This window comes from Dendrobates tinctorius, unplaced genomic scaffold (assembly GCF_039654945.1).
Source record: "Dendrobates tinctorius isolate UK_male_01 unplaced genomic scaffold, ASM3965494v1 ptg000034l, whole genome shotgun sequence".
Lineage (NCBI taxonomy): Eukaryota > Metazoa > Chordata > Amphibia > Anura > Dendrobatidae > Dendrobates > Dendrobates tinctorius.
In genome coordinates, this window is record NW_027361702.1 from 18,818,939 (window position 1) to 18,842,902 (window position 23,964).

The following is a 23,964-nucleotide window of genomic DNA, read 5'->3' on the forward strand; positions in this document are numbered from 1 at the left end:
CAAAATCTCCATTATCCTCTCGTCTCTTTGGTCACAGTCAGCTGTGCCATCGAGCCTGTCACATAGCGATCAGATATCAGTGGACCTCACACAATCCACAAGTGTCCAGTGTCCAAAAGTGTACGCAGAGATTCAAAATCTCCATTATCCTCTCGTCACTTTGGTCACAGGCAGCTGTGCCATCGAGCGTGTCACATAGCGCTGAGATATCAGTGGGCCTCACACAATCCACAAGTGTCCAGTGTCCAAAAGTGTACGCAGAGATTCAAAATCTCCATTATCCTCTCGTCACTTTGGTCACAGGCAGCTGTGCCATCGAGCGTGTCACATAGCGCTCAGATATCAGTGGGCCTCACACAATCCACAAGTGTCCAGTGTCCAAAAGTGTACGCAGAGATTCAAAATCTCCATTATCCTCTCGTCACTTTGGTCACAGGCAGCTGTGCCATCGAGCGTGTCACATAGCGCTCAGATATCAGTGGGCCTCACACAATCCACAAGTGTCCAGTGTCCAAAAGTGTACGCAGAGATTCAAAATCTCCATTATCCTCTCGTCTCTTTGGTCACAGTCAGCTGTGCCATCGAGCCTGTCACATAGCGATCAGATATCAGTGGACCTCACACAATCCACAAGTGTCCAGTGTCCAAAAGTGTACGCAGAGATTCAAAATCTCCATTATCCTCTCGTCACTTTGGTCACAGGCAGCTGTGCCATCGAGCGTGTCACATAGCGCTGAGATATCAGTGGGCCTCACACAATCCACAAGTGTCCAGTGTCCAAAAGTGTACGCAGAGATTCAAAATCTCCATTATCCTCTCGTCACTTTGGTCACAGGCAGCTGTGCCATCGAGCGTGTCACATAGCGCTCAGATATCAGTGGGCCTCACACAATCCACAAGTGTCCAGTGTCCAAAAGTGTACGCAGAGATTCAAAATCTCCATTATCCTCTCGTCACTTTGGTCACAGGCAGCTGTGCCATCGAGCGTGTCACATAGCGCTCAGATATCAGTGGGCCTCACACAATCCACAAGTGTCCAGTGTCCAAAAGTGTACGCAGAGATTCAAAATCTCCATTATCCTCTCGTCACTTTGGTCACAGGCAGCTGTGCCATCGAGCGTGTCACATAGCGCTCAGATGTCAGTGGGCCTCACACAATCCACAAGTGTCCAGTGTCCAAAAGTGTACGCAGAGATTCAAAATCTCCATTATCCTCTCGTCACTTTGGTCACAGGCAGCTGTGCCATCGAGCGTGTCACATAGCGCTCAGATATCAGTGGGCCTCACACAATCCACAAGTGTCCAGTGTCCAAAAGTGTACGCAGAGATTCAAAATCTCCATTATCCTCTCGTCACTTTGGTCACAGGCAGCTGTGCCATCGAGCGTGTCACATAGCGCTCAGATATCAGTGGGCCTCACACAATCTACAAGTGTCCAGTGTCCAAAAGTGTACGCAGAGATTCAAAATCTCCATTATCCTCTCGTCACTTTGGTCACAGGCTGCTGTGCCATCGAGCGTGTCACATAGCGCTCAGATATCAGTGGGCCTCACACAATCCACAAGTGTCCAGTGTCCAAAAGTGTACGCAGAGATTCAAAATCTCCATTATCCTCTCGTCACTTTGGTCACAGGCAGCTGTGCCATCGAGCGTGTCACATAGCGCTCAGATATCAGTGGGCCTCACACAATCCACAAGTGTCCAGTGTCCAAAAGTTTACGCAGAGATTCAAAATCTCCATTATCCTCTCATCACTTTGGTCACAGGCAGCTGTGCCATCGAGCGTGTCACATAGCGCTCAGATATCAGTGGGCCTCACACAATCCACAAGTGTCCAGTGTCCAAAAGTGTACGCAGAGATTCAAAATCTCCATTATCCTCTCGTCACTTTGGTCACAGGCAGCTGTGCCATCGAGCGTGTCACATAGCACTCAGATATCAGTGGGCCTCACACGATCTACAAGTGTCCAGTGTCCAAAAGTGTACGCAGAGATTCAAAATCTCCATTATCCTCTCGTCACTTTGGTCACAGGCAGCTGTGCCATCGAGCGTGTCACATAGCGCTCAGATATCAGTGGGCCTCACACAATCCACAAGTGTCCAGTGTCCAAAAGTGTACGCAGAGATTCAAAATCTCCATTATCCTCTCGTCACTTTGGTCACAGGCAGCTGTGCCATCGAGCGTGTCACATAGCGCTCAGATATCAGTGGGCCTCACACAATCTACAAGTGTCCAGTGTCCAAAAGTGTACGCAGAGATTCAAAATCTCCATTATCCTCTCGTCACTTTGGTCACAGGCAGCTGTGCCATCGAGCGTGTCACATAGCGCTCAGATATCAGTGGGCCTCACACAATCCACAAGTGTCCAGTGTCCAAAAGTGTACGCAGAGATTCAAAATCTCCATTATCCTCTCGTCACTTTGGTCACAGGCAGCTGTGCCATCGAGCGTGTCACATAGCGCTCAGATATCAGTGGGCCTCACACAATCCAAAAGTGTCCACTGTCCACAAGTGTGTGCAGAAATTCTAAATCTCCCCTGTCCTATAGACACCTTGTACCTTGTTTTACATTACTATATAGTTTGTTGGATTTTGTCTACATTTCTACCAAAAATGAGGAAGGCTGGTGGAAGAGGCCGTGGAATTGGGCGGGGGTTGGCAGCTGGTAATGATGGTGTTGGTGGTGGATCTGATGGTAGTGGCAAGAGCAAAATAGGACCGAATGCAGGAGGTGCTGACCCTGCGTCATCGTCTGGCTACATAAGGCCTCGAACGCTTAGTTTTCTAGGAGTTGGCAAACCGCTTTTAAAGGCAGAGCATCAGGAAAAAGTTTTGTCTTACATTGCTGACTCAGCCTCCAGCTCTATCGCCTCCTCTTCTTCAGTTGTAAAAAGTAAAAGCACTGAGTCGTCATTGGAGGCTCATGTTCATGAACCACACCTTTCCTTGTGTCCTTCACCCCAACCAAGATTGAAGGATGACGCAGGCCATACTACTGATTACTCCATGGAGCTGTTTTCACATACCATGCCTGGATTATCAAGTCAAATGGTGAATTACCCAGGCCAAGATGAATCTGACATGGAGTGCACTGATGCACAGCCGCTGATGGATGATTCTGCTGGTACATTCACTCAGAGCACTACATTGTCCTCGCAGTGTACAGAGCCAGATTTTGACCCTGATGAGACTCAGGTGCCCCTTCCCGCACACTATACCACCATACACGGTGACACAGAGAAAGGTGCACATGACATAGAAGAGGAGGTGATGGATGACCCAGTTGTTGACCCAGATTGGCATCCATTGGGGGAAGAGGGTGCTGCTTCCAATAGCTCAGATGAGGAGCATCCACAGCAGACATCGACATCGCAACAGCTGTTATCTGGCAGGCCCGGAGCACTCCAAAGACAGGTTCCAAACATCAAAAGAGTTGCTGGACAGCTTGTCCAGAGGGTCAAAAGATCACAGCGTGCTACGCCGCAAAATGTCTGCCAAAGTAGGAAGAGTGCAGTGTGGCACTTTTTTGAACAAAATCCTCATGATCAGGCCAAGGTTATCTGTAAGAAGTGCGCAAAGACCTTTAGCCGAGGGAAAAATCTGAAAAATTTGAATACCAGTTGCATGCTTAGACATTTAACCAGCATGCACTTGCAAGCGTGGACACAACACCAAACCTCAAGTGCCACATGTGCAACTGATCACAACGAAGGTAGTCAGCAACGCTACATTGTTTCCCCCACTGTAAGCCCACCGGTTAGCACAGCAGCAAATGTTGAGGTGTCGTTGCAAGGCCTCAGCAGTCAGGGAATCCCACTGTTATATCAACGAAAGACTGATTCTAGGCCATCAGAAAGAACACCAACTCCATCACCATCATCAACCCTCTCTCAGTCCGCCCTGTCCACCGCTACTTCCACCATATGCAGCTCTCAAGTCCAGCTCACCCTCCCAGACACTATGAGTAGGTCAAGAAAGTACTCAGTCTCTCATCCGCGTACACTGGGTTTGAACGCCCACATTGCCAAACTAATCTCGTTTGAGATGATGCCCTTTCGGTTGGTGGAAAGCACAGCTTTCCGCGAACTCATGGCCTATGCAGTACCACGCTATGACCTACCCAGTCGCCACTTCTTCTCTCGCTAAGCCATCCCAGCCCTCCACCATCATGTGAAAGACCGCATTGTCCATGCACTCAAGCAGTCAGTGAGCGGAAAGGTGCACCTCACAACTGATGCATGGTCCAGTCGGCATGGCCAGGGCCGTTACGTGTCCATCATAGAATCATAGAATCATAGAATCATAGAATCGTAGAGTTGGAAGGGACCTCCTGGGCCATCTGGTCCAACCCCTTGCTCAAAGCAGGATTCGCTAAATCATCCCAGTCAGATGTCTGTCCAGCCTCTGTTTGAAGACTTCCATTGAAGGAGAACTCACCACTTCTCGTGGCAGCCTGTTCCCTCATTGATCACTCTAACTGTCAAAAAGTTTTTTCTAATATCTAATCTGTGTCTCTTCCCATTCAGTTTCATCCCATTGCTTCTAGTCTTTCCTTGTGCAAATGAGAATAAAGTTGATCCTTCTACAATGTGACAGCCCTTTAGATATTTGTAGACAGCTATTAAGTCTCCTCTCAGTCTTTTCTTTTGCAAACTAAACATTCCCAAATCCTGCAACCTTTCCTCATAAGACAGGGTTTGCAGACCGGTCACCATTCTGGTCGCTCTTTTCTGAACTTGCTCCAGTTTGTTGATGTATTTTTTAAAATGTGGTGCCCAAAACTGGACACAATATTCCAGATGAGGTCTGACCAAAGAGGAGTAGAGGGAAATAATGACTTCACGTGATCTAGACTGTATGCTTCTTTTAATACATCCTAGAATTGCATTTGCCTTTTTTGCTGCTGCATCACACTGTTGACTCATATTCAGTCTGTGATCTATTAGTATACCCAAGTCTTTTTCACATGTGCTGTCACTTAGCCCTATTCCTCCCATTCTATATATGCTTTTTTCATTTTTATTGCCCAGATGTAGTACTTTGCATTTCTCCCTGTTAAAAACCATTCTGTTAGTTGCTGCCCACTTCTCCAGTTTATTTAAATCTTTTTGAATCCTCTCTCTCTCTTCTCTAGTATTAGCTATCCCTCCTAGCTTTGTGTCATCAGCAAATTTAATCAGTTTACCCTCAATTCCTTCATCTAAATCGTTGATAAAGATGTTGAACAATACAGGGCCCAGGACAGAGCCCTGTGGTACCCCACTTGAGACATTCTTCCAACTGGATGTGCAGCCATTTACGACCACTCTTTGGGTCCGATCACTAAGCCAGTTATGAATCCACCTAACAGTTGCCTTGTCCATTCCATACTTAGTCATTTTTTCAATAAGGATTGTATGAGATACTTTGTGAAATGCTTTGCTGATGTCAAGATATACTATATCTACAGCATTTCCTTGATCCACCCAATCAGTGATTCCCTCATAGAAGGAAATTAAGTTAGTCTGACATGACTTATTAGTTACAAACCCATGCTGACTCTGTTTAATCACTTCATTCTTATCCAGGTATTGACATACATGTTGTTTAATAATTTGTTCAAAGATCTTTCCTGGTATAGAAGTCAGACTCACTGGCCTATAGTTGCCTGGGTCCACCTTCTTCCCCTTTTTGAAGATAGGAACAACATTTGCTCTTCTCCAGTCTTCTGACACTTCTCCTGTTCTCCAAGAATTTTCAAAGATTATGGAGAGGGGTTCAAAAATTTCTTCTGCTATCTCCTTCAGTACTCTGGGGTGTAATTCATCTGGACCTGGAGACTTGAATTCATTTAGGTTAGCTAAATGTTTCCTCACTATCTTTCTGTTTATAGATATCCTGGATTCTTCTATTCCCTTAAAAGGACAGTGAATAACAGTTGATGTTGCATTTCCTTTCTGAGAGAAAACAGATGCAAAATAGGAATTTAAAAGTTCAGCCTTCTCAACATCCTGTCTTACCAGTTCATCATTTTCATCCTGTAAAAATCCTATAGCATCTTTGACTTTTCTTTTACTTTTGACATATCCCCAAAATCCTTTATTATTGCTTTTGACATCTCTTGCAAGCCTCAGTTCATTTTCAGCTTTAGCTAATCTGATTTGTGCCCTGCAGGTTCTGCAGACAGCATTATATTCTTCTTTAGATATGCCTCCCTCTTTCCATTTTATAAACATTTTTTTCTTCCTTTTTAGCATGTGCTTAAGTTCTGTGTTCATCCATCCTGGTTTCCTTAAATGCTTCCTATTCTTCCCTCTTTTCGGAATTGTTAACAACTGTGCTTTGAGAATTTCATTTTTCAAGGTTTCCCATCCTTCCTGGACATTTTTGTCTTTAAGGATATCCAGCCATTGGATCCCTCCAATTCTCTTTCTGAATCCCTTAAAATCTGCCTTTCTGAAATCTAACCTTGACGTCTGAGTCTTCACAGGTCTTCCACCTCTAGTTATCCAAAATTCTAAAATAGCATGGTCGCTACCTCCTAGGGTCCCAGCCACTTTTACCTCCTCAACCATTTCCTCCCTGTTTATAAGGATTAGATCCAAGGTAGCAGTTCCCCTTGTTTTCTCCCTTACCTTTTGGAAGATAAAGTTGTCAGCAAGAGAGGATAAGAATTTCCTTGACATGTTAGTTTTGCCTGAGAGAGATTCCCAACAAATGTCTGGATAGTTGAAATCTCCCATGACAACCATGGGAGTCACTGCGCACTGGGTTAATGTGGTGGATGCAGGGTCCACAGGGGACAGCGGTGGTGGGACAGTGCTGCCTAGCCCACGGTCTAGGAAACAGTTGGCTGTAGGCGTTCGACCCTCCTCCTCCTCCTCCTCCTCCTCCTCCTCCAGAAGCGAAAGCTCGTCCACAGAGCGCAGTCGTACGAGCACTCCATCTGCAGCTGCCACTGTTGCACACGATGTGTCCCCCTATCGAGCAGCTAGTGGAAAGCGTCAGCAGGCTGTGTTGCAGATGATGTGTTTGGGCGACAGACACACCGCCGAGGTGCTGGCCGAGTACTTGAAGCGACAAACAGAGTCATGGCTGGGCAGTGTACATCTTGAGGCAGGCAAGGTAGTTAGTGTTAACGGCCGTAATTTTGTGGCAGCCATAGCCCTTTCAAAACTCAGCCACATACCTTGCTTGGCTCACACCTTGAACCTGGTGGTGCAGTGCTTCCTCAAAAATTATCCGGAGTTAACAGCCCTGCTCCAGAAGGTGCGAAGACTGTGCGCGCACATCCGCCGGTCGCCTGTACACTCAGTTCGTATGCAGAAGCTGCAGCGATTGCTCCACCTTTCCAACCACCGCCTCATTATCGACATTGCAACAAGGTGGAACTCCACCCTGCACATGGTGGAGCGGCTGTGCGAGCAGAGGCAGGCCATAATGCATTTGTGGGAGGATACACGGCCAGGCACTTTGAGAGCAGACATGGAGTTGACAGGCGTGCAGTGGTCGAAGCTGAAAGACCTTTGTAAAGTCCTTCAGTGTTTTGAGGAATGCACACGGCTGGTAAGCGCAGACGACGCCATCCTAAGCATGAGCATCCCACTTATGCGTCTGCTCATGCAAACTTTGACGCACCTTAAGGAGCAGGCGTCTGCAGCCAATGTTGATGAGGAGGAAGAGGAGGAGGGAATCCTTGATGACATTCAGCCATTGTCTGCTCAGGGACCTCTCCTGGATGAGGTGGAGGAAGAAGAGGAGGAGGAGGAGGAGGATGATGGGGATGATTACTTAGGGGAGGAGGATGCATCTCGTGGGTCAAGTGAAAATGTTGGCGTGGCAAGGTCTGGTACAGGGTTTGTGCGTGACTGGCGGGATGTGGATTTGCCAGAAAGTGCTCCTCCACCCAGCACTCGCAGTGCATCATTGACACCGGGAACATTGGCCCACATGTCAGATTATGCCTTGCGGATCCTAAAAAGGGACCCCCGCATTGCCAAAATGATGAACGATGACGACTACTGGTTGGCCAGCATCCTGGATCCACGCTATAAAGGCAAATTACAAAACATCATGCCACAGGAGAACCTTGACCTAATATTGGCTAATAAACAAGCAACTCTGGTAAATCGGTTGTTTGAGGCATTCCCAGCACACAGCAGCGGTGATGGTTCTCACACGAGCCGTACGGGCCGGGGGCAGCTTGGCAGAGGTGTTCGTGGTGCACACAGCAGAAGTGGCGTTGGAGACAGGGGTTTCATGACAATGTTGTGGACTGATTTTTCAAATACCGCTCACACAACTGGTAATACTGCATCGATGGAAAGTGACAGGAGACAGCAGTTGTCAACTATGGTTACAAACTACTTTTCCTCCCATATCGATGTTCTCCCACACAGGTCATTCCCCTTTGACTATTGGGCCGCTAAACTGGACACCTGGCCTGAATTGGCCCAATATGCCTTACAGGAGCTCGCTTGCCCAGCTGCAAGTGTGCTATCGGAAAGAGTCTTCAGTGCAGCTGGATCAATCCTGACAGAAAAAGGACCCGTTTGTCAACCCAAAATGTGGATGATCTAACCTTCATTAAAATGAACCACGCATGGGTTTCCAAGGATTTTGTCCCACCTTCCCCTGATGACACATAGGGTGACAGAAAAATGGCTTGCTTTGGTCCACCTCTTCCTGGTACTTCATCTATTTCGCCTTTTGCATCAGCTGAATGTCCAACATCAACATATGCCACTTTCTAAAACTCCCTAACTGTGCTGCCTCCCCCCCCATGGCCGGGGTAACCACCTAGCGCACGACACCATGCGAGTGCCGTTGCCCTGGACAGGTGGGTAGGCCGACTCTTGGGCGCGGGCACTGGCACAGGGTCCCTCATAGTGCAATCAAGTGTCTCTGACGGTGGTGGTGCACACCCGCCGTCAGACACACCGCTGTAATATGAGGGGCCCAGTGCCAGTACCGACGCCCACGAGTGGGCCCCCCTTGCTTGGGCAGGGCCTCAGCATTTGCAATCTTTACCTCTCCCTGCTCCTCCGCTGTGTAATCTGGGCCGTCAAATCCATACTGTGCCTGACACCGTCTGAGCCTGCCTCCTGAGACATATATTTTGAATGTGTACGCTATCCATACATGTTATCCAGGGATACGGTACCCTTTCTAACCTTTGTGCAATGACGTGCAATCCATACTGGGCCTAACACCGTCTGAGCCTGCCTCATGCTGTATAGACATATATTTTGAATGTGTACGCTATCCATACATGTTATCCAGGGATACGGTACCCTTTCTAACCTTTGTGCAATGACGTGCAATCCATACTGGGCCTAACACCGTCTGAGCCTGCCTCATGCTGTATAGACATATATTTTGAATGTGTACGCTATCCATACATGTTATCCGGGGATACGGTACCCTTTCTAACCTTTGTGCAATCACGTGCAATCCATACTGGGCCTAACACCGTCTGAGCCTGCCTCATGCTGTATAGACATATATTTTGAATGTGTACGCTATCCATACATGTTATCCAGGGATACGGTACCCTTTCTAACCTTTGTGCAATGACGTGCAATCCATACTGGGCCTAACACCGTCTGAGCCTGCCTCATGCTGTATAGACATATATTTTGAATGTGTACGCTATCCATACATGTTATCCAGGGATACGGTACCCTTTCTAACCTTTGTGCAATCCATACTGGGCCTAACACCGTCTGAGCCTGCCTCATGCTGTATAGACATATATTTTGAATGTGTACGCTATCCATACATGTTATCCGGGGATACGGTACCCTTTCTAACCTTTGTGCAATCACGTGCAATCCATACTGGGCCTAACACCGTCTGAGCCTGCCTCATGCTGTATAGACATATATTTTGAATGTGTACGCTATCCATACATGTTATCTAGGGATACGGTACCCTTTCTAACCTTTGTGCAATGACGTGCAATCCATACTGGGCCTAACACTGTCTGAGCCTGCCTCATGCTGTATAGACATATATTTTGAATGTGTACGCTATCCATACATGTTATCCAGGGTTACGGTACCCTTTCTAACCTTTGTGCAATCATGTGCAATCCATACTGGGCGTGAGAACGGCTGGCGAGCTGTTAAGCAAGCTACAGCACCTGTCCAGACAAGTACAGGGATTCCCTAGCGAGGAGACTTATTTGATTGTTTTCAATGTTGGGACAGCAATTTTTGGGGAGCACTATACTCTGGAGAATGATAGATGGGGCCCACCATACACTGGAACATTCCAAAGGTGGACATCAGACACTGGAGCAGCATTTACAGGGCCCGTTATACACTAGAGCATTAGAAATGGGGCCCATTATGTTTGGAGCATTATTTGGGCCCATAAGACAGTGGAGCTTCATCCATGGGGACCAACATATACTGTAGCATTATGTGGAGCTCATCATATACTGTTTCAAACATTATATGGGACCAATGATTCTGTATGGAGAAATAGATGGGCCTCGTCATGAGATGTAAAAAGTGAGGTATTTTTCATTGTACTATACCGCTATTTATCTGCCGTATCGGAGCATGATGAGTTGTGGTATGTGTTAAAGGGGCGCTCTTTCGCCCAGGGCACATGAAAACCTGCAGCCAGCCCTCCCCCCCACAACATTAGCCAAATAACCCCCATTTTTCAGTGCGTAACTTATATTATGAAGTTAATTAAGGTTGATAAGCTTAAGTAAGAAGAATTGATGCTTTTGGCATTCAAATGGGCACTGTAGGTGTGTTTCCTGTCCTCCTCTCACTGCCGACTTTTATTCCCCATTGACTTACATTGGGTTTCGTGTTTCGGGACGACCCCGACTTTTCCCTATAATCGGACGATCTTGCTCGACCCGACTTTTGGAAAAGTCGGGTTTCACGAAACGAAACGCGACCCTAAAAAACCAAAAGTCGCTCAACTCTACTCCTTACCTCTATCATGTGCATAAGCACTACTGATGGCTAACAGAATTGAAACTAATCTATCTACCGTAAGTGACAATTAAACCCCCCCAAAAAAAAAACACTCTAGGCTGTTTACTAGGTAGGTATACTCCCTTGTATATAATCTGCCTGTTGTCAAGTGTAATCAGTTTCTAGCACCAGAAGTGCCAATATAGATTGCAGGAGGTGTGTGCGGGTCTTTTCCTCTCTGTTCCTGTTTTCCTGTATTTCTAACTACACACAGATATGACTGAGAGGCTAACTTTGAGCTGATGACAGGCAAGTCATTGGACAATGCAAGGTGCAGAGCTTGTTGAGAAAAGGAGAAAAGAAAGTTCCAGAACCTATAGTGCTTATGACAAGTTGACAAGATGGGATTTATTAGGGTGGTCTATGCACCAGAAACATCTTTAACTTGTACAGTAGGTGACAAGGACAGCATTACAATGAAATGAAAGGTGAAATTTTAGACTTTTATTGCATGTTTCTAAGATATAAGGTGGTTGCATGCAAGTATTTATATCATATAAGGAAAAATATCACAGTAAATAATGCTCTAGAGACATACGGTAAATAAAATATTGGGCTAAGAAAGCAAATGTGCAAGAGCATATCACATATATTTAACAGGGTACAACTAATTTATGCTGATGCCTTGCAATTTAATTATAGGATACCGTACAGTTAAGTACATTCAGTGCTACAAAGGGATTGCAGAAATAATTTACTAATGCACTGAGCAATCTTACTGATGAAAGCCATCCATACTGTATATAAATATTCATTCCAAAACATGTTTATGTGCTATAGAAACTTGTATAGTGATATAAGAATACATTAGTAGAAATAATTATTTACATGCCCCTATTTGTTTAATTGTGATACATTACATATTCACAATATTACGAGCCTGCTCGTTCTTATCACTTGACCAACAAAATCGCTGTTACTAATCTTTTTGTGTTTCGTCGCTTCATTTACACTTGTTGGCAAACAAGCATAGCTTGACGAATTTCCCATAGGTGGTCATGTTAAATCTTCCCAGATCCCCCGATCTAACCTGTTAGTTTCTGGGCATTTTATTTTGTGCTTTGCCTATTTCCATTTTAGAATCTTTGCTTCATACTCCTTCACTCCTTTATTACTCCTTCCAATTTACATTGCTTATTTTGCTGTCTTTGACACTGCCGTACAGACAGGGTCCAACTGGTCCACTGGAGAATCGGAGGAATCTCCGGTGGGCCCAAGCACTGTGACATCTGCTTGCATACAAGGCTAGCTGCCTAGGGTCCCAGATAGTGGTGCACTTCTAATAGCAGCACACGATGAAACTACTATGGGGCCCCTGAGTCGGGGGGGCCGCCCGGCACCAGTGGAGCAGCAGGTGACAGGAGGCAGGAGCCGGCTGCTGTGACTAAAGCCTGAGCCAGCTGCTAAAGAGACATGAATATTCCATGCCAATTGGGCGTGGAGAGGAGTGAATATTCATTTCACTGTAATAGCGGGCAGCAGGGTCGGCGTCAGCACCCAGGCAAGTGCGTGGGCCCTGAGCAGGCGTGTGGCCCTCTCGCTGGAGGGAACACTGGAACGCTATTGAGGTCCGGTGCCAGTACAGATGCCCACAGGTGCCCATCCAGTTGCTCACGGTCCCGGCACTTGCAACACTTACCTCTCCCCGCTCCGCCGCTGCTGCGTCTTCTGCATCTTCTGACTGTGGCATTCAAGTCAGAGGGCGCGATGACATCATGTATGTGCACCCTCTGCCTGAACAGTCATAGTGCAGAGAGCTGGAAGACGATAATGCTGAGGAGTCCGGAACAGAACAGCAGCTGCGAGGAGTGGTGAGAATGTCTTTTTTTTATTGTTTGGAGCAATATATGGGGACCATCATATATGGGACCCATCATACACTGGAGCATCATATATGGGGCCCATTATGCAATGGATCATCATATATGGGGCCCACCATAAACTGGAACATCATATATGGGGCCCATTATACAGTGGAGCATCATATATGGGGCCCATCATACACTGGAGCATCATATATGGATCTCATTATACACTGGAACATCATATATTGGACCCATCATACACTGGAGCATCATATAAAGGGTCCATTATACACTGGAGTTTCATACACATGGCCTATAATATATGGAGCATCATATATGGGGCCAATCATTTACTGGAGTATCAAATGGGGCCCATCATATATGGAGCATTACATGGAGACTTTTCCATATGGAGCACTACATGGGGCCTATTCTGTATGGAGCAATATAAGGGCACTTACAACAGATCCCATTAAGGATAAATCTTTTTGGAACATTGAGTCATATCCCTGCATGGCTCACTGTTGACTAAACACACAGCATTACACATTTATACTATGCACTTAAAGCACTTTATGTAGGTGTTGGGGATGAGTTTTTTAGGGGAGTCCTTTGAGGGTCATGGAGGGCAAGTCATTGTGGAGTGGGGGCACCCTCATGAATCAAGGGTGCCGAACTCCACTGTTAGGGAGGGACACATAGGGCAATACACATTCTATCTTCCCTAGACTTTTCCTAGCTGTTATTTACCAGTGCCAAATCCTAGGCAGAAATTTTCTTTTTTTATCCCAGTTTTGATTTTCTCCTGGGCTAACCTGTATCAGACCCATCTTATGTTCCTTTTTATCGCTAATGAGGAATTTTTTGGTATTTTTTCACGTTTGCTAATAAAAGCTATTTTTAAAGGGGGTTCTTTTTCTTTTTTGTTTTTTTTCTATTAATATTTTGGGCCCATCATATACTGGAGCATTACATGGAGCCCATCATATACTGTATGGAACATTATATGAGACCCATAGTGTATGGAGAAATAAATGGGGCTCATTATACTGTATGGATCATTATATGGGGCTCATTATACTTTACTGTATGGAGCAATATATGGGACTCATTATTCTGTATGGAGCAATATATGGGGCTCGATATTCTGTATGGAGCACTATGTGGTGCCCATAATACTGTATGGAGAAATATATGGGGCTCATTTTTCTGTATGGAGGACTATGTGGTGCCCTTAATACTGTATGGAGGACTATATTGTCTGGTTTCTGAGCTATTGTAAAATGTACAATAGATATCACTCATGTAATGTAAAGTAAGTGAAATCTTTGGCATTGTACTATACCTATATTTCTCTGCTGCATATGTGCATCATGAATCGTGGTATGTGTTAAAGGGGCCCACTGAGACTCTTTCACCCAGGGCCCACGAAAACCTGGAGGCAGCCGTGGGTATGAGGATGCCATGCATACCAGGATAGGGATGAGGGGACAATATATACCAGGATGGGGCCATGCATAGCAGGATGGTAATGAGGGGGCTATGTATACCTGGATTGAGGACATACAGTGTATATATATATATATATATACTGTAAATATATATATATATATATATATATATATATATATATATACATATACAGTACAGACCAAAAGTTTGGACACACCTTCTCATTCAAAGAGTATTCTTTATTTTTATGACTATTAAAATTGTAGATTCACTCTGGAGGCATCAAAAATATGAATTAACACATGTGGAATTATAGAATTTACAAAAAAGAGTGAAACAAGTGAAAATATGTCTTAAATTCTAGGTTCTTCAAAGTAGCCACCTTTTGCTTTGATTAGGCTGGTTTCACATTTGCGTTTTTTAGCGCTGGAAAAAAACGCATACGTGCGCATGCGATTTTTCCCCTATATTTAACATGGGTGCGCATACATGCGCGCTTGTAAGCGCATGTATGCGATTTTCATGCGCTGCGTTTTTTTGGGGTGTGCGTTGGTATTTTCCAGACGCTGCATGTTGCATTTTTTGGCCCTGGAAAAAAGCGCATGCGCACGTATGCGCACGTTTTGCGCTAAAAATGGCCATTATAGCCTATGGATGCGCATACGTGCGCACTGGCATGCGCAGGTATGCGATTTTTTAGCGCTGCGTTTTTTGGGTGGTGTCCACTTTTTATCCTAGTTAGAATCTTCTAAAGTCAAAAAAAAAAAGTCTATATAAAGGAGGTGCCTGCCAAAACTCTGCCACTACTACACTGAGAGATTGAAGAGCAGACAGTCAACCAAGAACCCATTATATCAGCGAAGAATGTGAGTATATTACATTATATGCCTGTCCTTTTAAATTATGTATGTACTAATGATTTTTATTATTTTTACATGCAGTATGTCTTCAGAATCCGAGTATTCCCCATCGCGGCAGGAATTGGCGCAAGCAGACCGTGAGGTGATTATTTTCGTGCATCTGGTAAGTATATCTGCTGCTTCTCCAAATCTCTTACGTTTTTTTCAACTTTCAGACATCGTCATCATCATCTGCGGACGGCACTAGTGAGGGCGAAGAGCAGGAGCAGCGAAGCCAAGTCCCGGTGGTGATACGGAATGTAAGTATCAAATGATTTGTAATGTTCTTTATTTTTTATCTTCTATTTTTACTCATTTTTTTGTTTCTTTTTTTGTAACTTTTTATTCAATTTAAATTTGATTATTCTAATGAATGTGTTTTGTCTAGGTTCCACAACGGGATGAAGACGTCTACCTGGATAATGAGCAGCTCATCAGCCTGGTCCAGGAGCGTTCGCCGTTGTGGGACAGCCGTGACCGGCTGTACAAGGACAATGTGGTGACCCGGCGGCTATGGAATGAGGTGGCCGCAGCGTTGATGGATGGCTGGGACAGCGCCACAGCATCCTCCAAAAAGGCGTTTAGTGAGTATTTCCCTGCTCTGTATTGTGCCGCAGTGACTGTTGTCCTTGACGGCACTGTTGGGTTTCGTGCTAGGCGTATTCTAGCAGGAAACCCAACAGTGTCATCGGTGTCTACAGTGACTGCTTTGAGTATTGTATTGCTACATTGTGCCGCAGTGACTGTTGTCCTTGACGGCACTGTTGGGTTTCGTGCTAGGCGTATTCTAGCAGGAAACCCAACAGTGTCATCGGGGTCTACAGTGACTGCTTTGAGTATTGTATTGCTACATTGTGCCGCAGTGACTGTTGTCCTTGACGGCACTGTTGGGTTTCGTGCTAGGCGTATTCTAGCAGGAAACCCAACAGTGTCATCGGGGTCTACAGTGACTGCTTTGAGTATTGTATTGCTACATTGTGCCGCAGTGACTGTTGTCCTTGACGGCACTGTTGGGTTTCGTGCTAGGCGTATTCTAGCAGGAAACCCAACAGTGTCATCGGGGTCTACAGTGACTGCTTTGAGTATTGTATTGCTACATTGTGCCGCAGTGACTGTTGTCCTTGACGGCACTGTTGGGTTTCGTGCTAGGCATATTCTAGCAGGAAACCCAACAGTGTCATCGGTGTCTACAGTGACTGCTTTGAGTATTGTATTGCTACATTGTGCCGCAGTGACTGTTGTCCTTGACGGCACTGTTGGGTTTCGTGCTTGGCGTATTCTAGCAGGAAACCCAACAGTGTCATCGGGGTCTACAGTGACTGCTTTGAGTATTGTATTGCTACATTGTGCCGCAGTGACTGTTGTCCTTGACGGCACTGTTTTTTTTTATCAACAGTGGACAAAGTCCGAACACGTTGGCGTTCGATCAAGGACCGCTTCAACAGTGATGTTCGTGCTGAGGGCCAGGTTCGCAGTGGATCTGCGTCAAGGACCAGAACTAGATACCGTCACTATCACGCGTTGCAGTTCCTAAGACCGGTCCTTGCCACAAGATCGTAAGTATTATACATTTTGGGTTTTTATTTTTATTAATCTGTGTTTTTCTAATCCACAGCTGATGCTTCTTGTAAAGGCATGGTAGTAATGATTTTCCTTTCTTCCACAGCACCTGGAGCAGCACCCTGCAACCTGGCCCTGGAGCGGTCCTTCCTCGGACGTCCTCTGACCCGTCCCAGCCATCCGACAGCCAGGAAGCACCTTGCAGGTCAGCCACACACACAGCTGGTGACCAGGAAGCTGGGCCATCAGGTGTTCCCCTGTCCCAGGTCTCTGCCACTGGTTATGCGGGCACTACCCACCAGCGGCAGAGGGCCTTGGACAGGAATGTCTTGCCCGAGTTTATGCATTTGAGCGAGACATTTAATTCCAGCCTCAAGTCACTGTCCGACAGAGTTGAAAGCGGTTTTGCACTAATGGAACGTGGTTTTAACCACTTTGAACACCGCTTCAATTCTGTAGAACAGCGCCTTGACCGTCTGGAGGCCGACCTCAACAGACCAGCACACCATTTTTTTAGTAAGATTGAAAAGGGCATGGCGGAACACCTTAGTCCTGATCAACAGCTGAATGTGCTGCAGGCCTGCAACAATGCTTTCTTGCAGGCTATGCAGCATAATCGGTACGGTCAGCAGTCAGTGGTGTCCTTTCCACCTGTGCCACCATTGACTCGCTTCACCTCACTACCGACTTGTGCTGCATACCACTGCACGGACACCTCTCTTCAAAGCCAGGACACCCACCGTTACACCACCACAAGTCTGAGTGCAGCTGGTCACTTCACCGACACCACCATGGCAAGCGCTGCTCCTGTCTGGAGCACCACCGCCAATCCCATGCATGCGTGGAGCTCAGCCACCACTAGGCAAACATGGAACAGCCCTGCCGCTACAACAACATGTAGTAGCCCTGCCACCACCACTCTGCAAACCTGGGCCATCACTGCCGCCACCAGTCCTCCTGCAAGGACGAGCACTGACAACGAAGAGCAGCATCAGCCACCTCAGCAGCAGCAGCCAACTCAGCAGCAGCTGCCACCTCAGCAGCAGCCGCCACCTCAGCAGCAGCAGCCACCTCAGCAGCAGCCGCCACCTCAGCAGCAGCAGCAACCACCTCAGCAGCAGCAGCAACCACCTCAGCAGCAGCAGCCACCTCAGCAGCAGCCGCCACCTCAGCAGCAGCCGCCACCTCAGCAGCAGCCGCCACCTCTGCAGCAGCAGCCGCCACCTCAGCAGCAGCAGCCATACCAGCAGACGGGGGACCTACATTCCATATTTGCCCCTACTTCAAGGCGAAATCAATCAAGGCGGGCATTGGGCCAAAGTCGGTCCAGGCACACAAGCCTACGGCGACATGCCATTACAACTAATGTAAATGAACAGATTTCCTCTCCTACAAGTGTTCCAAGTTTAATTCCCTTAACTGGACTACCTTCCCCCACAAGTTTTGTTGCCCCTTCCCCTCAAACACCGTCTTCAACTGCAAGTGTTGCATATTCCCTGCACACCCCCAAATTGAAACCATCTGCCCCCAAACGCCGTAAAAAATAATTTTTTTTTTTTTTTTTGTGATAAAAAATAAATTTACATTTGTGGTTCACCATTAATAAGTTTCATTAATGTTGTTTGCGCCGCTCACACACACTGATGGGTAAATACATGTTAAAAACCAACCCAAGGGCTAGTATAGTCATATGTGAAATAACATGGACTAGTATAGTCATTCCAAGGCCTAGTGTAATAACTCTAGTTTTACCAAATAGAATCTGGTTTCATGAAAAACAAACTGTTGAAACTATAAGTTTCTTTCTAGTTTCACCAGTTTGTTTTTTGTGAAACAAGATGCTAGTTGTTAAAAATCGAGTTATTACAGTAGGCCTTGGTATGACTATACTAGGCCGTGGTATTTCACATATTACTATACTACTAGCCCCAAGGCCTACTATACTCATATTTGAAATACCACGGCCTAGTATAGTCATTCCAAGGCCTAGTGTAATAACTCTAGTTTTACAAATAGAATCTGGTTTCATGAAAAACAAACTGTTGAAACTTGTCTAAAAAATAAGTTTCTTTCTAGTTTCACCAGTTTGTTTTTTGTGAAACAAGATGCTAGTTGTTAAAAATGCTAGTTGTTAAAAATTGAGTTATTACAGTAGGCCTTGGTATGACTATACTAGGCCGTGGTATTTCACATATTGCTATACTACTAGCCCCAAGGCCTAGTATACTCATATTTGAAATACCACGGCCTAGTATAGTCATTCCAAGGCCTAGTGTAATAACTCTAGTTTTACCAAATAGAATCTGGTTTCATGAAAAACAAACTGTTGAAACTTGTCTAAAAAATAAGTTTCTTTCTAGTTTCACCAGTTTGTTTTTTGTGAAACAAGATGCTAGTTGTTAAAAATCGAGTTATTACAGTAGGCCTTGGTATGACTATACTAGGCCGTGGTATTTCACATATTACTATACTACTAGCCCCAAGGCCTACTATACTCATATTTGAAATACCACGGCCTAGTATAGTCATTCCAAGGCCTAGTGTAATAACTTGTAATGGAGCAGATTACATGAGCAGATTACATTCATCCACTCAATGCTGACTTGTATTCCCCATGGACTTTCATTGGGGTTGGGTTTTGAGGGTTGTGTTTTGAGAAAATCACATACTTTGTTTTAAACTAGTTGCACAATTTTCTCTTAAATGGTTTCCTGATTCATGGCCTGCAGCTTTGCTCATTCCAATATATTTCACGCAGACTAGCAATGCTGCATTTTAACTCGTATGTGTATTTACCTGCCCAGGTGTGTGAACATAACAAAATTCAGTTATACATGGGAAGTTTTTTAATTAATTGGAGTTTAAAAAATATAGTGCACTCAGTAATGGTATCAAATAAGGATTTTTATTACCATAAACAACAACATTACACCATTTCATCTTGCCAGTGCACCCGTCCTACATCAGAAATAAAGTAGGCCGCAAATTTGTCCCTCATTTGGCCAACTTCAACGGATGACCTGAGAGTGTGCTGAGTGAATTCAGGCAATGGGTTAGGAGCATCATCGTCCAGTTCAAAGGTCGGGTGCTCTTTAGCCATCACAAAGTTATGTAGAACCACACAGGCCTTCACCACCTCATCGACTGTTTCAAGTTTAAGATTAATGGCCGTGCCCAGAATTCGCCATCTGGAAACAAGAATCCCAAAAGCACACTCGACAGTTCTTCTGGCCCTGGTCAGCCTGTAATTAAAATTTTTTTTGGTGTGGTCCAAGTCCCGGCTGGAGTAGGGTTTCAGTAAGTTTCCGCACATTTGAAAAGCCTCATCGCCAACCATTACAAAGGGCAGTGGCGGAGCTTCGGTGTGAGGAAGAGGCCGTGGCATAGGGAAATTAAATTGGTTGCCATACAACCTCCGGCCCATGTCTGAGTTTTTAAAAGCCTGCGAGTCATTACCACGGCCAAATGCTCCAATGTCCACTGCTACAAACATACATCCGGCATCCGCAATCGCAATGAGTACTATTGAAAAGTACTTTTTGTAATTATAGTACTCAGATCCCGTTCTTTGGGGTTTGATGATCCGTATGTGTTTCCCATCAACAGCTCCCAAACAGTTGGGAAAATTGCATACTGTCCAGAATTTGTCAGCAATTTCCATCCACTTTTCAGCGGTGGGCAGGGGCATAAATTCTGGGCAAAGAACATTCCAGAGAGCCCGGCAGGTGTCAGCAACAATTCCAGACAAGGTAGAGATTCCAATACGGTACTGGAAGTGTAGTGAGGATAGGGTTTCTCCAGTCGCCAGGAATCTGTGAACAGACAAAGAAGTAAAATTAATATTTATGTATATTATTTTTAAAAACTATAAAAAAAAATATTAGTACATTCACGAAAACTAATTACCCAAGGTTTTGAATACTAAATTTACAAAAAAAAACATCAGACCACACCCCTTTGTTTTTAAAACATACCGTAATGTCACCAGTAGCCGTTCCTCAGGAGGAATCGCACGACGGAGCTGTGTGTCCTGTCTCCGGATGGATTGTTGGACACGAGCAAGCAAATCCATGAAACTTTCGTGGGACATCCGGATATAATCAGTAAATTTCTCCGGGTTTGCACGTAGCTCGCTGTAGAGGGTGTGGTATGCCCCACGGCTCTCCCGGAGTTCAACAATCGGATGTATCCACATACGCCGCCGTCTTCGCTGCCTCTCTCTCTTCCTTTGTTCATGGCAAGCAACTGCATACGCCTGAGCCATCGCGATGTCCAAATCCAAGTTGAAGTGAAAACTCTTCCAGCGCAGATCCATGGTCACGAGAAGAATCAAGCAAATGTGAAGAATACTGTAGACAGGGTCTATATATATTAACATACCACACCCACAATGAAGTCCCATTGGTCTTGTGTGTTGTTGAATGGTTGTTTTTTCTTTTTTGTGGGGTTTTTCAAAAATCTGTAAAAAAACGCAAACGCACAAAAAACGCATACAAACGCGCAAAAACGCTGCGTTTTTTTCCTGCATGCGCATTAAAATGCTGGAAAAAAACGCAGCGTTTGTATGCATTTGTATGCGTTTTTTTAATGCGTTTTTTTGCGGGAAAAACGCGCTGCAAAAAAAAGCAAGTGTGAAACTAGCCTTACTGCTTTGCACACTCTTGGCATTCTCTTGATGAGCTTTAAGAGGTAGTCCCTGAAAATGGTTTTCACTTCATAGGTTTGCCCTGTCAGGTTTAATAAGTGGGATTTCTTGCCTTATAAATGGGGTTAGGACCATCAGTTCTGTTGTGCAGAAGTCTGGTGGATACACAGCTGATAGTCCTACTGAATAGACAGTTAGAATTTGTATTATGGCAAGAAAAAAGCAGCTGAGTAAAGAAAACGAGTGGCCATGATTACTTATTAAGAAATGAAGGTCAGTCAGTCGAAAAATTAGGAAAACTTTGAAAGTGTCCCCAAGTGCAGTGGCAAAAACCATCAAGTGCTACAAAGAAACTGGCTCACATGAGGACCGGCCCAGGAAAGGAAGACCAAGAGTCACCTCTGCTGCGTAGGATAAGCTCAGTCACCAGTCTCAGAAATCACAGGTTAACAGCAGCTCAAATTAGAGACCAGGTCAATGCCACACAGAGTTCTAGCAGCAGACACATCTCTACAACAACTGTTAAGAGGAGACTTTGTGCAGCAGGCCTTCATGGTAAAATAGCTGCTAGGAAACCACTGCTAAGGACAGGCAACAAGAAGAAGAGACTTGTTTGGTCTAAAGAACACAAGGAAAGGACATTAGTCCAGTGGAAATCTGTGCTTTGGTCTGATGAGTCCAATTTTGAGATCTTTGGTTCCAACCACCGTGTCTTTGTGCAACGCAGAAAAGGTGAACGGATGTACTCTACATGCCTGGTTCCCACCGTGAAGCATGGAGGAGGAGGTGTGATGGTGTGGGGGGAGCTTTGCTGGTGACACGGTTGGGGATTTATTCAAAATTGAAGACATACTGAACCAGGATGGCTAGAAAAGCATCTTGCAGCGGCATGCTATTCCATCCGGTTTGCGTTTAGTTGGACCATCATTTATTTTTCAACAGGACAAAGACACAAACACACCTCCAGGCTATGTAAGGGCTATTTTACCAAGAAGGAGAGTGATGGGGTGCTACGCCAGAGACCTGGCCTCCACAGTCACCAGACCTGAACTCAATCGAGATGGTTTGGGGTGAGCTGGACCCCAGAGTGAAGGCAAAAGAGCCAACTAGTGCTAAGCATCTCTGGGAACTCCTTCAAGACTGTTGGAAGACTACCTCTTGTTCCGGTGACTACCTCTTGAAGCTCATCAAGATAATGCTAAGAGTGTGCAAAGCAGTAATCAAAGCAAAAGGTGGCTACTTTGAAGAACCTAGAATATAAGACATATTTTCAGTTGTTTCACACTTTTTTGTTAATTATATAATTCCACAAGTGTTAATTCATAGTTTTGATGCCTTCAGAGTGAATCTACAATTTTTATAGTCATGAAAATAAAGAAAACTCTTCGAATGAGAAGGTGTGTCCAAACTTTATATATATATATATATATATATATATATATATATATATATATATATATAAATATTTACCCAGCAAAGAGCAAACAGATGAATGGCATACTAGGGCACACAAATCACCACATTAACAGACGGAGCTATTTATCTGAAGTATTGCGGTATATATTTCAGTAAAAAAACAGAGGTGCTTGCATGAAAAAACATGAATATTTCAATATGAAATGAAAAAAGAAGAAATATGTAGCACTCACCAATATAGCTGAAAAACTGTGCGTCTTTATCAATGGATATGTGGACATGCAGGACGTTAAAGGAATGTTAGGGGAGGGAAGTGCTGGACAGCGGCTGTTTCGCGATTACTCGCTTCTACGGGTCCAGGTGAGGGGATTAGCTTAAGGTCATTTCCTTTATAGGACCACAGACCTTACTAATTAACATACATAACGAGTTGTGAGACAAATATTTACAAAAATATATTTAGCAAAGTAATTATACAATATACAGAGTGCAAGATAATCTATATTTTTACAATTTCATAGGAAGATTATAATCTAAGCAACTTTATATACAATATGCGTAATCGCGAAACGCTCGTTGTCCGGCACCTCCCTCCCCTAGCATTCCTCTAACGTCCTGCATGTCCACATATCCATTGATGGAATGCATGTGAAATAAAGACGCACAGTTTTTCAGCTATATTGGTGAGTGCTGCATATTTCGTCTTTTTTCATTTCATATTGATTATATATATATATATATATATATATATATATACACATACCAGGATGAGGGATATTATTACAGAATTAATCACATTGTTACTTCATTTTTTAAATTTTCCTCCTCTAAAGCCTGTGTGCGTCTTATGGCTGGAAAAAAAATGGTATATATCAGTGAGCGTGCGTGTACGTGGTGACCATAATACTGTAGGACTGCATTATATACTATGAAGGGGGCTCCATTATATTCTATGTGGGGCTGCATTTTACTATAGGAGGGCTGGATTATATTCTATGAAGGGGCTACATTATATTATATTAGGGGGTATCCCAACCCCCCGCTCTATCATTAAAACGTGTACTACCTTATATTATACCCTGATATTATTGTGTTTTACTGTAGGATTGTTAGTCTTGTATTTACTTCTGTGTAGCTACATAGTGGGCCCCAAGAATGATTTTCTCTGTTGGCCCAAGGTGCTCCAGTCCGACGCTGCATACAGTGG

General features: G+C 44.8%; 1 protein-coding gene across 1 annotated transcript in view; it reads left to right on the top strand.

Annotated features, from left to right (window-relative positions):
• LOC141087578 (uncharacterized) overlaps nucleotides 1-18,281 on the top strand; it is a 65,680-nt gene extending 47,399 nt beyond the window's left edge. Inside the window, exons 4-5 of the mRNA XM_073573176.1 lie at nucleotides 16,533-16,692; nucleotides 16,803-18,281. Coding sequence (XP_073429277.1) covers nucleotides 16,533-16,692; nucleotides 16,803-18,243 — 1,601 coding nt within the window. The 3' untranslated portion in view covers nucleotides 18,244-18,281. The remainder of the gene's footprint in view (nucleotides 1-16,532; nucleotides 16,693-16,802) is intronic.
• Nucleotides 18,282-23,964: the final 5,683 nt, after the last annotated feature.